At 37.6% G+C, this 19,419-nt stretch overlaps 1 protein-coding gene across 1 annotated transcript in view; it reads left to right on the plus strand.

Moving 5' to 3' along the window:
* LOC124283047 (putative transporter SVOPL) overlaps positions 1 to 19,419 on the plus strand; it is a 59,014-nt gene that overhangs the window by 35,274 nt on the left and 4,321 nt on the right. Inside the window, 7 exon segments of the mRNA XM_046719063.1 lie at positions 13,632 to 13,840; positions 14,104 to 14,202; positions 14,991 to 15,062; positions 15,847 to 15,971; positions 17,095 to 17,158; positions 18,161 to 18,286; positions 18,886 to 19,020. Of these exon segments, the coding sequence (XP_046575019.1) occupies positions 13,632 to 13,840; positions 14,104 to 14,202; positions 14,991 to 15,062; positions 15,847 to 15,971; positions 17,095 to 17,158; positions 18,161 to 18,286; positions 18,886 to 19,020 (830 nt within the window).

Below are 19,419 nucleotides of genomic sequence, written 5' to 3' on the forward strand. Positions count from 1 at the left end.
ATGTTTTAATTATGTTTGATTTTTGTGTTGCATGTGACCTTTAAGCATTGCCCTTGTGAGGTGAAAGTCAGCGTAATACAAATACCCTTATTATTATATACTACCCATCAAAAGTTTAGACTAACTAGTGTAAATGTAGCCACTTACTTCAGTCAACTATTCTAAACTAGATGTTGCTAAATATTCCATACTGTTTAAAGGTACTATTTACACATGAACTGATGTATTGTGAAACAAATTCGTAACATTGAAAAAATTATTGTCATGAGTTCAATCAATCATGAAACTCGGTGAAAATTGGCGAATTCTAAACAAAACGCAGCTGTTCACATGCGTGATATTTGCATATGCTTTTCAGAAAATTAATGCATGATCCTCGTGCAATTCATCTGCATAAGGTTTGCAGATGGTTCCCCCAAGTTAGTGGAGAAACTCATATTCGATGTAACCATATATGTATATATACTCATGCCAATAATGGTTGTCACCCCTCCCCACCCCAACCCACACCCACAGCCCCCTCTCCAATAAATAAATTTGAAGGGGGTGACAACCATTATTTGCATGAGTATACATAACATATAGTGAGTGCTTTAAGTGAGTCTAAACTTTTGATGGGTAGTATATTATTATCAAGATACTGCAGATGAGGACTCCTGTCATGTGAGAGTAGCTTGTAAACAAATCAGACAATCAAGTGATTGACCAGTCAATTTAATTACTTAAAAGGACATATTTTGTTTAAAGGAGAATACTAGAAATTTTCAATAACTTGCTGGGTGAAAGATAAAGTCATAAGAAACATGTACCACAGTTTATAATGCAAAAGTATTTATACTTATATTTTAATCACGAAAACAGTTTCTGTTATCTGAACTTCAGCCATTATGCATATTTCGCTGGTACTCACATGACCTTTTCGCTCGTGACGTCATATGTGACTAAAGTCAGCCATATTGCCTAAGACTAAGCACTAAAGTAATTCAAATCATTTTTGTCTGTCGTTTTGGGAAATGGCACGATGGTATATTGTGTTGCCTTGGGATGCACAGCCACATCAATCAATAGAAAGAGCCACCATTTCTTCAATTCCAAGTAAAAAAAAGAGATTTAGGCAGGAGAAATCATTTCGAGTTGGATGCATATAAAAGAGACCCATTTCTCCTTGCTCACATGGGGTATGAAAATACAAAGGCTGGGCTGAAGAAGGAAGCAGTTACCCATGAGATTCATTTATACCAGGACTGCAAGGTATTACCGGTATACCGCAATACGCTTTTCAAACAATATGTATTGCAATATTTTTTCTGAGAACCGGTATATTAGGTTAAGAACATATATGTATATGAAGGTTTTGCGCTTATTTTTATGGTTTAAATCTACACATATTTTCATTCACAACAAATGTTTTCCTTCGTTATTCAGTGACAAAACGACATACTGTAATACTATAAATTGTATAAAAAAGAAAATATATCCATGACTATGCAACCTACTTTGAACTTGCTGTTATCAGAACCATAACATATATTTTTAGGGACTTCTGATGTACAAAATAGGATCGACATGCACAATTAGTGTCACTCACTGTCAAACACTTAAGGTCCCAATATATCGCAATATGAATCACCATATATTGCAATACAATTTATTTGCCAATACACAGTCCTAATTTATACTACATCATTCCATTATACAACTTACTGTCAGTGGTATGTTTTAACATAGATTGAATCAAATCTGATTGTGATGAAATATATCTTATCAAAATCAGTAAGAGATTTCACATTAGCTTGAAAATGCAGTCTACCAGGAAGTTTGTGGAATACAATGTTAAATTATGAAGTACTTGTTACATTCACTGTTTCCCATTTTGTCGAATTACACGCGTCGGCATCAGACTTGCTATGTGTGTGCCGAGAAAGTTGTTCTGTGTTTTCATTGGCTGACAAAATGTCATTCTAAGGTTATGAACCGAGCACCATAACTATTTCCTTAAGCCAAAACTAGGGAATTATACATTGCCCTGACTAGTATTTTATAATTCACCAGTTTTCGGGGAATAGCTTATCTGCATCGCTTATATTATCTCTGTTTGACCAAGCTGAGATCTTGTATGGAGTTAAGATAATTTATCAATGAGAACTATGATCCTTATTTTTTCAGTGAAATAATTCCTTGCAAAAGTGTGATTTTCGTTGCAGACAATTTCTATGTTCCCCCGTCTGAAGCATAATTATTTTTTTGTAAATCCCAGACTCCCTGCAGTCACCCATTTGACGCAAAAGGAACTGCAATCAGATTTCAATAAAATATGTTTTTTAGGGACTGGTAATTTTTTTATAGGGGTGGGTGTGCTGGTTGGAACTGTATCACATTTTGCTGACAAATAATATTCCTGATAAATTATGTGGTCTGTTTAAAAAATTATTTTGACGTCAAGTGGTGCCTCAGTTTCGCTTGATTCTTCTTCTTCGTCTTCACTGGAAGTTTGTCTTGCAAGATATAAAAATCGGCTTGTATTGATACGATCTAACATCCATTTAAAAAATGACATCAGGAACATCTTTTACTGCTTCAGAATCCACGGACACTGTTAAGTTGTGAGGTAAAATCAAAGAGGAAGCCATCAGCAACAGGCACATATAACGTCATGTCATGTGATACCCCCTCTGCTCATAAACTGTCATGTCATGTGATACCCCCTCTGCTCATAAACTGTCATGTGATACCCCCTCTGCTCATAAACTGTTGGGTGTTTCCGTAATTGGCCGAAATACAAGTATGTTCAATTTTAATCATGCCTTTACCCCTATGAAATGTTTTGTTTTTGTAAAGAGGGTTGTGAACCTCGGCAATTTCCGTTTAACTCCGTGAATTCTTATCTCTAAATCAGGAACTCTATCCTCACTGTAAATTATCCACTGTCAAATCAATCCTTATGTTTCTTAAACAAGTAACTGATGGTCTTGTTTGTAAATTATTGTACCATTAAAGATATTTTTAGAATAAACCTCGTGTGTGACACGTTGGCATTCCGTCCCTGGTGCCAGAAAGAGCGGCAGTGGTCATTTTGATGTCGGAATTAGAAAACCATTTCATCTAGTTTATAAGCTTGTAAGTACACCCTCCCTTGCTATTGTATGGTTCTAGTTGTCATTTTGAATCTGTACATTATTTCTAGATCTGTTTTACAAAGAAATGTGTAACTTTCTTAAGTTGTTATGTGATGAGGATGTCATTGATATAGATTTGTTAGATAGAATTATTAATTATATAGAAATTGTCATTTCTAACATGAGATACATGTAGTGTAATAGTAATTCTCTATAAGTTTCTAGCATTTTCTCTCTCTTAAAAATATGTTGGTAGTTTTCTATGTAAAACTAGTGGCTTGTAACTCTCTCATGTTATCTTTAAAACTATCTCTCTTGGAGGTCATGCTTTGGCCATTATGATTAATGTTCACACAAGTTGTCTCCCTTAGTTGAGCCATAGCGCATTAACTGTTGCTATTTATATCTAGACTTATCTAGGCCGATTCCACTGAGAAACTTGAGAATAAGCAAGTTGTCCTGGAGCCTATAATGGAGTTACCTCACATTCATAGTAACGAGTGTAGAGAGTTCCACTGAGTGTCCTGTTTACTTATTTAGGTTACTAAAGTCACTGAGTGTATGTTGACATTCAAGTATCCAGAATGTTTTTAGGTGGACAAAGGTGCTAACATTTTTTAATAATTTGTTTGTTTTACTGACTGACTGAGTTTGGTTTTACGCCGCTTTTAGCAATATTCCAGCAACATCACGGCGGGGGACACCAGAAATGAGCTTCACAGATTGTACCCATGTGGGGATTCGAACCCGGGTCTTCGTCGTGACAAGCCAACGCTTTAACCATTAGGCTACCCCACCGACCCTTGTTTGTTTTAATTGCATAATATTATTAAGTTGTGCCAATCAGTGTGAGTTGGTATTTTCATTGTTATTTCTATCATTTACTAGATCTGTATCGCTGGAAGATGAATCAGAAGAGTTAACATTGTCTCCCTGTAGTTGTCTCCTGGGGGTGTCAGTGTGTGGCTAGAAATCCCTTGTGTTAGAGAGTTCTATAGTTGTTTTGTGTTTCATTTAATAATCATTTTGATAATATTACTAGTATTACTACCTCATATATAGTAGTTTGTATATTATTAAATATAAGGTGTAATGACATTGGATTTCTTTTATTTAATATATTAATTGTACAAGTGTTTGATGTTTTCAATCTTGTATTAATTAATTGAGCAAATGTATGTGTTGTTACTTTATAATGTTAAATGAACAACATAATTTTGTCTGAGTTATGTAATGTTTTTGCTCCTCAGTTTAAATGATTTCTTCTTGATTCTGGCCATTTATATTGTATTGTAAAACTAGAACATTTGTGTTATTTTTAGCTTTTCGCCTTCTTCTATATTGTCATGGCTTTCATAGGATTCGTCCATCAGTGAACAAAATCAAAGACTCTATCATCACACTGACTTGTGTCATATTTTGCCAACCACATTTTCATTAGTTTTCTTCTATAAATTCTAAAATGACACATTAATTCTGAATTATGTCTGCTGTGTTCAAGTGCAGAGATTTTTTTGCAAAAATTGAAGTATCATAGAATATCAATGTTCAATATCATTATAATGTTTGTGTCTTCATTGCTTAACTCATAGTTGAATAGGTCAGTCAGGAGTAACTGTTCTTGTTTATTCTGTTAACATTGTTGGTTTGATCCAAATTAGAATGATCATTCCCAATCCCACCCATGGAATGACATCAAAACAAAGCTAATTTATGATAAATATTTGTCGTTATTTGAACATGATAAATATTAATGTATGAGAGTAATTGTCATAAATGTGTGATAATTAGCTATGTCTTTGCGGCAAGCCCATTTAGTTCGCTGTACTGTATAGCTATGCTGCGGAGTTCCGAGTTCCAACTGTGCTGAAAATCTATCTCTATCGGCAACAACGTGGCGCCGTCATTCTACTGTCCCATTTGCTTCACATTGAAATGAAACAGTCCATGGATGAATGCTCCTCAGATTCTTGGAGGTGATAGAGTACTGGGCGTTTGAAGCTGACAGAAACAACGGATCTAAAAACTTGTGGAAACTGTCATGCTGAATGGAGGGCGTGCGGAATGGGGTGTAATATTGAATTGAAGTTGATTTTGTGTGTGTGTTTCATTGTCTGTTAACTCTCCATTGTGTAACACTGTCATTCTGTCAAATGATCACAAGAACTGTTGTCATGATTCTTACCTTCAGTTCTAATTGTCAGGAGATGATAAACAATAGAATTACGATAAAACAATTGTATCAGATGATATCCTTACCTTGTCAGCTTGCTGACTGGGTTATCCTATTTGGTCATGTGGACAAGGCGTCCGACTTAATGAATCAGAAGGTCCATGGTTCAAATCCCAGCACGGGACTCAAAACTTTTATGGCCGCTGCATATGTTACACAGTTTTGTGGTAAATAGTATTATTCATGGTATTCTCTTTGCCAGTTGTTTGTGTAGACCAGGTTAGGTGAGGTGAAATTGGGTTTAACGTCGTGCTTGAGAATATTTCGCTCATATGACGACGTGCATGCATGTGTAAGTGCGGCTGCTTGTACTAGCCCAGACTTAAGCTGGTTTTATAGTGCTAGCCCACTGAGATACCATACCGCAGTGAGGCATGAATACCCCACTCAGACACATTATACTGACTCCGAGCCGACCAGTCCTTGTTGTACCCATTAATGCCGAACGCTAGGCAGGGACCAACAAGTACCATATTTTAACGTCTTTTGGTATGACGCGGTCGGGGGTCGAACCCGCGACCTTCCGCTCTCCGGGCGGACGCTCTAACCACTACACCACGGAGGCGGTCGTAGACCAGGTTAATGAATATGCATATCACATGCATTTTATGTTAGTGGGAATCATTTGTTATAATATTGAGGATTTTGATTGGCTGTCTGAGCCGATTGGATCCACTGCTTCAATAAGCTTATACTCCGTGGTGTCTTGCGGTTTCCATTGTAGTTTGAGAGCTGGTCATGTGAGGTCTGACAAGAGTAGTCACCAGGTTAGTTTATATTTGTTTGTAAAAAAATTGTTTCTATACATTACTGGGACTCCATTACCTAGCATGGACTTTTACATTAGATTTTTGTAGAAGGAAACTATGTTCCAGAGTCTAGTGTCTGTCACTATTATGATAAAACATGTTGCTTGAGGCATCTGTAGTTTGTCATACAGACCCTGAAACAAATATTTCCAAGAAAGCCCACGCAAGTCTAGAAAATGTGGCAAGTCTAGATGTCCACAGTTTCAGGAAAATGAAGAAAGTCTAAGGACTCCTTTTCATTATATATATTTTTTCACTATGAACTGTTTTTTCTGTAAGATATGTCATTTCAGAGACTAGTTATAAGTCTAGTACAGGTCTAACCAATCTGTGAACAAGAAAAAGCCATAAGCGTATTCACAAACCAGAGCCTCATATAAACTGTGTATTTGTTAAAATATGGTAATTCGACCTATTTTCAGTTGCGTACATACAAATATACATTAAAATTTCTATAACCCAACAGTATGGCTCCACTGAGTAACTTAATTGCCGCCTTTCAAATGGTCGTATTAGTTTGCCCAGCTGCTGACTGGTCAATTGTCAGTGTGTTTGGAAGTGAATCATGCACAAATGTGCCTCGTCTGGATTACACGTACAAAGACACGTTCTACAATCATGAAGTAATTAATTTGTCCCACAATCTAAAATCATTTCAATTTCCCTTCCTCCAATATCTTGTATACTTACATGCTTTGAAAATCGGTTAACTTTTTTATGATATTTTTCAAAATGGCCTCTGAGGTCTGATTAAGTTGTCCTGGAAGTTAAAAAAGCTGAAATTCATGGCTGAAATTCTGTTTGGCAGTACGTGTCTTATTTCAGCTTTGGTCTTGGTATTCTGATTTGCTGTCAACTTGGGCTGTTGGGAAAAAAAGGGTTGTCCTTTCACGTGAACCTGCTGAATAGATATTAGTCACCGTAATAAATTTCATTGGAAGTGTAATCAGTTTTGATATAAAAAAAATTCTTAAAAGAATAATTTTAAGAATTAAAGGAAAGTTGAAACAGTTTTTATGTGTTGTATAAAACATGGTTCTAGGGTTGTAAATCTCAAGTTAAGAATGGGAAGTAAGACTCAAAGGAAAAGAGTGATGTTTGGCCTGGCTTGAGGCTTTCATGTCTTGACAGTTTACAATACCAACAGTGTGTGAAATAAGGCCTGTCCGACCGTTAGATTTCAGACGTTAGATTTCAGACAGATGGTCTAGATTTACAGCTAGCCAGCCCAATGATCTGGTAAAAATTAAGATGTTATATACATCTGAGTCATATCTTGGTGTCTGGTCTGGTTTAATCCATTTTGGCCTGGTAACATTTTGAAGTTACCAGCCCTGATGTCTGGCTGGGGTTTTGGCTTATTTCATACACTGATATTACCAAGCATAAGATACAAGATACAAGATCTAGTATGTTGTAAATAACAAGAATAAGTGTGAAGTGTTCTATCGAGCTTAGACACTCACAGAATGTTATATACAAGATCTAGTATGTTTTCATAACAAGAATAAGTGTGAAGTGTTCTATCGAGCTTAGACACTCACAAAATGTTATAAACTGTAATACCAATCAAATATTGATGAAAATAACAACTATTGGTCCCCTTTTCTGTACAGAAATGGATTGCTGCTAAGTCTGTATTTCCTCGCACCACATGTTTCTTGTGTCAACAAGTGTTCATATACAGGCAGTTAGTGCTCAAAGAGCATTCCCATTTTGGATCAATTTACAAGAACAAAATATGTGTAGATATATTCCACATTTTTCTTTTCATATTTCCAATGCATGACTCGAAAAAAGTTTCTTTTGAGCATCAGTAACCAGAAACAGCAGTAATATACAGACATATAGTGTAAACATATTTTATATGTTTAGATATATTCCACATTTTTCTTTTCATATTTCCAATGCATGACTCGAAAAAAGTTTCTTTTGAGCATCAGTAGCCAGAAACAGCTGTAATATACAGACATATAGTGTAAACATATTTTATTCAAAATAAATTGAACAAGGATCGGTAAACAAGCCATAATGGCTTATTGGAATACCTCTCCATTACATTAATACATGAATACAACAAATATTAAATAATATGCAACATGATAAAATTGATAGGAAAACAAGCAACCTGCATATTGAACATTATTAATCAGTCATCAAACCTATGTGAATTTATTATAAAAGTATGGACAGATTATGGCATAAAAGAATTTATAAGCTTATTTTTGTTTGGATTCCATTTAAGACAGAACTTAAATTATATCCATGTACATATAAATACATGTGATATCTGATGTTGGAATAATTAGGACAAATTCAGAAGTAATGTAAAGTATCCTCATAGGGGTGAACACTGTGAGGAGCAGAATGGATCAACTGAAATGTCCCGTTCAAACATGTGCGCATTCAAATCACTGCACCCAAGTCGGATCTTGAGTGGATAATTTGGCAGAAACGTGTACCACATATGTTAAGATCAGAGGAGAAACATGTTGTTACAATGTTTATAAAGAGTCTGTATATATAATATATTTGTAATATAACTCCTTCATCAGGTGAATGACGGCTTTATAAGATGATCATTCGTCTGATGGGTGATACATCAATAGTCAGACACCCCAAAAGTCAGACATCCCACTAGGTAGACAGTAGAGTAGGGGTGGACAAAGCGCTCGCCACATTGATAATGGAGCAGTCTTAATTAGTGGAGTGAGAAAATATTCGGTCTGTAAATAATCAAATCTGGAGCAGACAATCCAGTGATAAACAGCATGAGCATCGACCTGCGCAAATGGGAACCGATGACATGTGTCAACCAAGCCAACAAGCCAGACCACCTGATCCCGTAGTCGCCTCTTGTAACGACAAGCGTGGGTTACTGAAGGTTCATTCTAAACCGGGCCTTCATGGGTATGTACGCTGGAAAAAGGAGGGAGGTTTATCACATTTTGAAAAATGTTATCTGATGATGGACACATGACTGAAGTAATTGCAAGATACAGTCATCTTGCCTTGTATAAAGATCCAGCAACACAAGCTTTAGATATTAAAGTAATTCGAGCGAGTGAGTGAGTGAGTATGGTTTTACACCACAAAATAGGTTTCACACATTGTACCCATGTTCGGGATCGAACTCAAGCCTTCGGTGTGATGAGTGAACGCTTTAACTGCTAGGCTACCCCTTTTGCTGCTCTGAATTGTGGTACATATTGGTCTCTTATCAATATGCAGGAATGTTATATGCATAAAGTATATTTATGTTAGTACAATAAACAAGGTTATGTAAATTGGCAAGTGAAACTTGGAACTGTTAGTTTTAGATTAGTGATAATAATATGGCTGTTTCAAGCATCATAACATATCAGCATTTTGAAACTTGTAAGTGGCTATGACAACTGTTGCAGGTTTGGGTGGGTGCTTCATCCTCAAATCCCAACATGGTTTAATATTCACAGTTTTAAACATCCGTTTCATGGGGGGACTATTTCATTAGTATTACTGTTAATAAATTGAGGTCCAACTTGTTTTCAATGTCAGCTTTGTTTTCATACTTTAGGAAGAAAATGTGACCACCGTTTAATATTCCTTGAGTCTGTGACTTAAAGCATATAAGAAATGAATATGTTTTTTTTGTTCATTTGTCCTGTTTTTAGCCATGGAAATCAAAGTTACATAAACGTTCATTTACATCTTTTCAAATGTTTTGAAAAATGTCATATTAAACTTTAACCTGGCTACCCACAGTATACTGACTCTGAGCCGGCCGCCATTCTATGTTTTATCCCCATAATGCTAATGCCAAACAGAGTAAATTTTGGCATAACCTTGACCTTGACCTTGACCTTGTTTTATGTTCTGGTGTACAATGATGTCCTTTAATGTGCTGTGCTGGATGAGAAGTTTTGTTCAATTGAGTAGAAATAGACACTTTCCTTTGAAAAGGCTAAAGGTTAAAAGTGCTGTTTGTATAATATCCCAAAGCAGGCTTAAATGATACCACTCACTTCAAATTTGTACCATGCATAGGGGATCTTAACATGCTGAACCCATCAAGATCCAGGTCTTCAGTAACTCATGCATGTCATTAAGAGGCAACTAACTGGATCGGGTGCTCATGCTTGCTGACTTGGTTGACACATGTCATCGTATCCCAATTGCATTGATTGATGCTCATGCTGTTGATTACAGGGATTGTCTGGTCCAGATTTGATTATTTACAGACCGCTGCCATATATCTGGAATATTGCTCAGTACAGTGTTAAACATCAAACAAAAAGTAGAAATGTGTGTAACAAACTATGGTTGTTAACTGAAATAAAATTAGTGTCCATAGTTTTTTATACATTTAATTTTCCAGCAAAGTACGAGTATGTGGTGGAGCCAGTTTGTCTGTAGTCTTTTTGTCCTCAAACTGGGACATCTGGTGGTAATGTAACACCCTTCCTCCTGTTCTCTGTGTCTCTCTCACAATGACAAGTATGTGAGTGAGTATGGTTTTATGCCGCTTCTAGCAATATTCCAACAATATCACGGCAGGGAACACCAGAAATGGGCTTCACACATTATAGCGATGTGGGGAATCGAACCTCGGTCTTGACAAGCCAACTCTTTAACCACTAGGCTACCCCACCGCCCCGAGGAGTATGTGGTTAAGCCAGTTTCTTGATAGTCTTTTTGCCCTTAAACTCTAACATCAGTTCTATAATAACGCCCTTCCACCTGTTCTCTCTGTCTCCCTCAGCACTTAACATCGATGATAAGCATGTAGTGCATGCAGTTTATCAGTTGTGCAATCAGTTGGTAATTGTAGCTGCCTGCACTCATTGCTGTGGAATAACCTGAAATTGCACCTGGTACTGTGCCCACTGCAGACTGTTTAACACTTTAGCTGTATGTATGTGTACTTAGACAGCTCTCATCTCTTAGGCTTGTCGTCGAATATCTTTAGAAAGTATTTGGTAAGTTATTTTTTGTGTTATTGTTTATTTGGTATGTTGTTTGTTTTTTATTTTCCTGATCAATTAAAAATGGAACAGTCAGATAAATGTAAATATTTCTACCATGAAACTGAAGAAGGCTAGGGGTACCCATTATCCATTTGATGTTTCAAGAGTAAACTGTACAACAACTGTGTGTATGAATACATCAGTAGTTTACTTGCTGATCCACCAACTAATGTCTGGCAAGAACTCATCTGAACTTCGTTGTCAGAGTGTAGGATGTGTTCTTGACATCCTTGAGTAGCGCAATTTTTAAACTGCAGTGAAGTAGAGAAATATACAGACAGATAAATGAATGTTTTTTATTATGTTTTGCGGGAACAAAGTATTACTCTTTAAATTGTAACGTGTAGTTAAGCGTGACAGTGAGTAAAGTGATGATGATATTTGATTCTTTTTTACTTCTCTTGTCTGTGGGACCATTTAATAGTTAAGTGGCTGCAATGTTCAAGCGTTATGACGAAGGCCAGGTTGATTCCCCTCATGGCTGCAAGGTGTGAAGCCTGTTTCTGGTGTCCCCCATATATTGTTGAGTGTACCATTAACCAACCAACCAACCAACCAACCAACCAACCAACCAACCCTCATGCAGAAAGACAAAGGGACATACAGTTTATCTGTAACAAACAAATTATTTTAATGTGGCACGTATTGAGTGTGAAGCAGGTGTTTGTACATATGATTACTGAGATGTTTTTTGCATCTGTCAATTGAATATATGTTGTAAATGTTTATACTTGTATAGGGCCGCACACACAATCAATATACTTATCAAGGAAATATCAATACACCCAATACGTCCTGACTTCATGAAGGACTCAATTGTTTCCAATTTTGTCTGTCAAGGGCTCTTGGTATGTCATCCTAGAGGAGTGGATGGTTGTGTGGTTGAGTGGGTGGTTGAGCGGGCGCGCTTTGGTGGTTGAGTGGGTTGGTGAGTGAGTGAGTGAGTGGTTGGGTGAGTGAGGGAGTGGTTATGTGCGTGAGTAAGTAACCATTGTGAGAAGTGTCAAGAATATATCTATATAGTATCCCAGATGAGTGAGTGAGTGCTTAATGCTACATCAGAAAGTCTGTGGCTATTTGGGACGAGAAATATCATGAATTTATCAACATGGACATGGGCGGATCCAGGAAAATTTGAAAGGGAGGGGTTCAGGGGGTTCAAACCCCCCATTGGCTCCGCCAAAGCAAAAAAAATCTTCAATGTGGTCTTAAGTCATTTTCAAGGGGGGGGGCTGAACCCCCCCTCTGGATCCGCAGATGATGGAATTATCATGGAATAATAATTCCTACGAAAATTAATTATTAATTATAACCACTACAAGCGATAAATTAGGATTCAGATATTAGTAAAATATAAATGTAGAATATTAGTTTCATCATGTATCAGTAATAGCTTAGAGAAAGACTGCAGTCAAAAGTAGTAAAACTCATCTCACAGACATACTATTGAAAAAGGTATAAGTTATGGCTGCACAATTTCACAGATGTTCAAGATAAATCCTAGCCTAAGGTTTCAAGGACTCAAACCTTTCAGTAAGACAAAGTATTGTCTTGACGATTTAATGAACTGCTTTGATAAAGTAAACAGGTCATGTGATTTCAGACTCTTTGCTGAGCTAATTCCCCCAAGCAGACCAGAATGCCAGTTAGATAAGGGGTTTCACCGGAACCATCACTTGGACCAAAGACCCATATCATAATAGAATTCTAGGTAAACCCCTGCCAATACTGACATATTAAGTGACTGAACTATTCTGATCAGTATGTATTACATGTAATTGTAGGTCATATGTCAATGCACAATTAGATAATTAGGACTTGTGGACAAGTTGCCATGAATACATGTCACATAATGAGTACATAGCGAAACAAAACTGAAGAATGATGTCAGTAAATCAGAGTTGATTGTCTAACTGCCTGGCATAAAATGTCAAAGTCTGTTTAATCATCTAGACTTCAAATATGCTAATGAGTTTCAACAAAATGAGCACATGACAACACTATTTGTAATGGTGACATGGAATATGTAGGCATGAGAAATAAATCCACAAGCCCTGAGGAGGCTGCTTGACCCTACTCCGTATGGATAGAAGTGATTTGGCAGACATAGCATCACCAGTTGTGATCAACTGATAGTGATTGTGGGTTTAAACAACATTTTGAATAAAGTCTTTGAACAGCATTTGGAAGTACTGTTTGAATTATATTTCAGTTTTACAGAGTTTTATGAATAATGTAAATCCAAGAGATGCAGGTCTTAAACATTTACCAGTTTGGTAAAATCAGTGATGAATTGTACTGACAAACCAAAACTCCTGGGTTGCATGATAGAGATAAGTCTCCACAATAAATTTCAGAGCTTCAGAAGACCTGGCCACTTGTTCTCACAGTGAACAACCAAGACAAAGCACGTAAATACTTCCTGATTCAGCACATGATTGTTATTGTTATAATTATTATTCTCCAGTTTCCCCGGAGACAACGGCCTTTCTGTGTGAGGACGGACTTACCGACTCAGATGACGAGGTGCTGTTTGAGATGCAGTACACAGAAGAACAGGACGATGATGGGAAGAAAGACAAAGTCAAGGACACATTCACAGTGGAAGAGGCCGTCGAGTCGATTGGCATCGGCTGGTTCCAGTTACGACTCTTTGTTGTCTGCGGCATCATCACAGTGAGTTGTCTCCCTTTTGTAGATCAGTTATCTCCTTGTTGTAAATGAGCTGTCTCCCTTTTGTAGATGAGTTATCTCCCTTTTGTAGATGAGTTGTCTCCCTTTTGTAGATCAGTTATCTCCTTGTTGTAAATGAGCTATCTCCCTTTTGTAGATGAGTTGTCTCCCTTTTGTACATCAGTTGTCTCCCTTTTGTACATCGGTTATCTCCCTTTCATTTACTCTAAGACACATCTTGTTATATGTTTGTGTTTTATTTTCAGGCTGCAGATGCCTTGGAAATGTTGCTCCTTGCAGTTCTGTCCCCTGCCTTGAGATGTGAATGGAGTCTGGAACACTACCAGGTGGCACTGCTCACAACGGTAATTCAGACATCGTTTTTATCCGCCGCAACATGTTTTGTCCAAGATCTCATGTTTATGTTGAAACCTGTGCAGTATTTCTTCAAACTTTTCACCTTTATAGGTCTAGTAGTGAGCTGATGCCATTTGCCAGTTGGAGATATTTCAAAATATAATTTTTCGAGTTTCAATGACAGCAACTTTGACTTACATTGGAAACAGCAGTAATCCTCCTTCCAGAGCAGATCTTGAAAACCATACAGTATTTCATCACCAAGCTTATCACCTTAGTTTGTCTAGTAGTGGACTGGTGCCTTTTAATAGTTAGGGATTTTTTAAATCAGTTCAAATCTTTATTCACACATAGTTACTGTTATGTGTGACATTAATGAGTTTGTCCTTGTTGTGAGGTTTAATTATGATTTGGGGATGACTGACTGTTCTGTAATTACCTTATCATAAAGATTACTATTTTTAGGCTATTGAATGTGTGTTCTATGAAAAATCTGGGATCTACTTTGCCATAACAGATCCCTACTTTGCAGTTATTTTTCACATTTTTTGTTGTGAATATATTCTCATTCTTCTACTACTATATCTGTCATGAAAAAGCTAGATATTGGGAATAAAGTATAGGGCAACCAGTCAAAAGCTGGTGACGTTTTTTGTCTGTCTAATAAGCTCATAGATTTATTAAATATTGGCTTATGTAAGATTTTGCCCCTTTGGGGATATGACGTCATGTAAAATATGTTATGTGTAGGGTCATTCTTTGTATGGAATTGTGAATCAATGTTCATTTATTGCAGGTGGTGTTTCTTGGTATGGGGATAATGGCACCGGTGTTTGGAATGTCTGGGGACAAGATTGGCAGGAAAATGGTAAGATATTGGAATGCTAAATGATATTATGTTATGTAACACATTATATAACCGACACATGATATAATGGACAAATGGTATAACAAACATTTTATAACCGACACTTAATACAACTGACACATGGTAAAACTGACAATGATATAACTGACACATAGTATAACCAACACGTGGTATAACTGTTATATAACCAACACATGGTATGACTGACATATGATATATAACCAACACATGGTATAACTGACATGTGATATATAACCACATGTGGTATAACCGACACATGATATATAACCAACACATGATATAACTGACACATGATATATAACCAACACATGGCGTAACTGACATGTGATATATAACCAAACACATGGTATAACTGACAAATGATATATAGCCAACACATGGTATAACTGACACATGATATATAACCAACACATGGTATAACTGACATATGATATATATAACCAACACATGATATAACTGACACATGATATATAACCAACACATGGTATAACTGACATATGATATATAACCAACACATGGTATGACTGACATATAATATATAACCAACACATGGTATAACTGACATGTGATATATAACCAACACATGATACATAACTGACACATGATATATAACCAACACATGGTATAACCGACACATGATGTAACTGACACATATTCTAACTGACACATGATATTACTGACATATGATATAATCGACATATGGTATAACTGACATATGACATTACTGACACATGATATAACAGACATGTGCTTGTTTCCACAGACTCTGTTAATAGTAGTTGTGTGGATTGGATACTTTGGAATGTTGACTTCTGCCAGTCCTAACTACACTTGGATCCTCATTCTTAGAAGTTTGGTCGGCGCTGGAATGGGGGGATCACCACAGGGGTGAGTTACTTATATACGAGGGTAGCTCAGTGAGGGGAAAGTATTGATCATACTGGGTGGTAAAGTTAGGTCAACATGCTGAGTGGCTCCATCAGGGGAAGTTACATACTTAGGGAATCCAGTACGTACTTGGTGGCTCCATTAAAGGAATGTCTTCAACCTACTGGCTCCAAGTCTGAGTACTTAATGTACTGCCTGCGAGAGTTTTACATTCTTGCTGTAAGAGGGATGCGTTTAACACCCCTTACTCAAAGAAATGGGTACATGTTTAACATACAGTTCGAAAACGGGTAGGTTTTTAACATATGGCTCTAAGGCATAGGTATTTAGTGTATGGCTCCAAGGGGTAGGTATTTAGTGTATGGCTCCAAGGTATAGGTATTTAGTGTATGGCTCCAAGGGGTAGGTATTTAGTGTATGGCTCCAAAGGGGGTCCAAGGTTAGGTATTAGTGTATGGCTCCAAGGGTTAGGTATTTAGTGTATGGCTCCAAGGGTTAGGTATTAGTGTATGGCTCCAAGGGTTAGGTATTAGTGGTAGGGGTAGGTATTTAGTGTATGGCTCCAAAGGGTTAGGTATCCAAGGGTTAGGTATTTATGGCTCCAAGGGTTAGTATAAGTGTATTAGGGGTAGGTATTTAGTGTATGGCTCCAAGGGGTAGGTATTTACTATATGGCTCCAAGGGGGTAGTGTATTCCAAGTGTATGGCTCCAAGGTATTTTGTATGGCTCCAAGGGTTAGGTATTTAGCGTATGGCTCCAAGGGTTAGGTATAAGTGTATGGCTCCAAGGGGTAGGTATTTAGTGTATGGCTCCAAGGGGTAGGTATTTAGTATATGGCTCCAAGGGTTAGGTATTTAGTATATGGCAGCTGGCTTCATGGGTAGGTGTATAACATATGGCTCCAAGGGGTAGATGTTTAGTGTTAGGCTCCAAGTTGTAGGTGTTTATTGTTTGGCTCCAAGAAGTTGGCGTTTACTTACTGGCTCCTGAGTGGGGCCACTAACATACCTACTACAAGGGTTAGACTTTTAACAAAGTGGCTCTACTTCAGGATATTGCTAAGAACTGTGAGAAATTCATCATCACTCAGCCCTGAGTTTGATGTTATCCACCATGTTACAGGTTTGCCTTGCTGGCGGAGTACGTCCCGTCCAAGTATCGAGCCAGACTACTGATATCAGGCCAGGTAAGCAGCAATGTGTCGGCCCTGATCTGTCTGTGTCCATACCATGTCCATAGTGTGTCCATACTGTGCCCATACCATATCCATACTGTGTCCAATATTACACAGACATCTGTAGACTGCAATATAGACTTTAATGATATTGCTGTTTTGGGGTCCATAAAGACAGGTATTGACCTCTTTTAGTATTTTGCAAAGAGACAGAAGCAGATTAAATATTTCACACTGTCCAATCAGCAATCTGTGAAGTGCTCACGTGCAAATGTTAGAAAATTATACATTTAGTCTTTCTACCTGTACCAGGGTTATATGTACACCTGTGAAGATCTGGGTTAGAATTGGTCTGCAGTCACCCATGCTTGTCATAAAAGGGACCGGTTGGTCAGGCTCACCTACTTTGGTGATGCATGCCTTATATCCTAATTGCATAGTTCAATGCTCTTGATGTCAATCACTGGATTGTCCGATCCAGTCTCAATGATTTACGACCGTCTCCGTAGTGTAGTGGTTAGAGCGTCCGCCCAGAGAGCGGAAGGTCGCGGGTTCAATCCCCGACCGTGTCATACCAAAAGACGTTAAAATTGGTACTTGTTGGTCCCTGCCTGGCGTTCGGCATTAATGGGTACAACAAGGACTGGTCGGCTCGGAGTCAGTATAATGTGTCTGAGTGGGGTATTCATGCTTCACTGCGGCATGGTATCTCAGTGGGCTATCACTATAAAAACCAGCTTCAGTCTGGGCTAGTACAAGCAGCCGCACATACACATACACACGCATGCACGTCGTCATATGAGCGAAATATTCTCAAGCACGATGTTAAACCCAATTTCACCTCACCTCAATGATTCACAGACCACTGGTGTATGCTGGTAGAGTGAATATTAATTGGAGAGTGTTGAATTAAGCAACAAAGAAAACAAAAAATGTGTGTTATTTCCCTGTGTTTATAATGACCATTGAGAGTTTTCTGTATGCCCAACTGACCTGAGTGTTCCGTGCCGGCAGATATTCTGGGCATCTGGCAGCATGTTCGAGATGTTCCTAGCCGCCATGGTGATCCCGACGCTGGGCTGGAGATGGTTGCTGGTTCTGTCTGCTATACCCATTGTTGTAGCATTGTTCTTGCTCTGTGTAAGTAGAGAGCTCAAACAGTGACTGAGTGAGTGTATGATAGATATGTTCAGTTATATAACTCCGCGTCAAGCTAATTTGGTGATAATCACAACTGATCTTACATGATTACCACTTTGAGTTCTCTTTCATATTTAGGTATTTTGTGATACTTGGAAGTATTGTTCCATGTCTTAAGGAGGCATTGTTCTATCAGATATGAAACATTGTTGTATTACATAGAGAGTATTGTTCTATCAGATATTGACCTATTGTTCTGTTACATAGGTAGTATTGTTCTATCAGATATTGACCTATTGATCTGTATAATGGAGTATTGTTCTATCTGATATGGACAATTGTTCTATGTACATAGGTAGTATTGTTCTATCAGATATGGACAATTGTTCTGTTACATTTGGAGTATTGTTCTATCAGATATTGACCTATTGTTCTGTTACATATGGAGTATTGTTCTATCTGATATGGACAATTGTTCTATGTACATAGGTAGTATTGTTGTCTCATATTGACCTATTGTTCTCTTACATAATGAGCGTTGTTCTGTTAGAGACAGTTATATTATGAAGTATTGTTCTGTAGGTTTTCTTCTGTTTTAGTTTATTCCTGAGTCGGCCAGGTTTCTGGTTGCCGCAGGTCGACATGAGGAGGCACTGGCAGCCCTACAAAGAGCTGCAAAAATAAACAATAGTTCTCTACCAAAGGGGAGATTAGTACAAACAGAAGCTGTAGAGGTATGTACAAGTCTCTACTCATGTTAAGGGGACCAATTCAACATGAAGTACAGCTGAAGCTATGAATACACAATGGCATTTAGAAAGTGGTCAAATGTAACATATGTTATATTTGATATACTGTAAATAACGTAATTTTTTGGGTCACGATATTTTTGTGAGTGGCAACAAACAGACCTTTTTTGCGTCTTGCATAATTCTCAAAAATAAATTGCGACTGAAAGTTCTACGTAAAGTAAATCCAATCACATATTGAAGGTTGCAGCTGATCTTGAACTGAGCTCAGTGGAGTACTTCCGTGTGTGTGCAATCAGTGATGTTTTCTAAAAACAATACACGCTGCAGATAAGCTTAAAACTTGCAAGACAATGACATCACCAAAGCTGTTGATCTCTGGAT

This window comes from Haliotis rubra, unplaced genomic scaffold, assembly GCF_003918875.1.
Source record: "Haliotis rubra isolate DU_JTF1 unplaced genomic scaffold, ASM391887v1 Scf309, whole genome shotgun sequence".
Taxonomy (NCBI): domain Eukaryota; kingdom Metazoa; phylum Mollusca; class Gastropoda; order Lepetellida; family Haliotidae; genus Haliotis; species Haliotis rubra.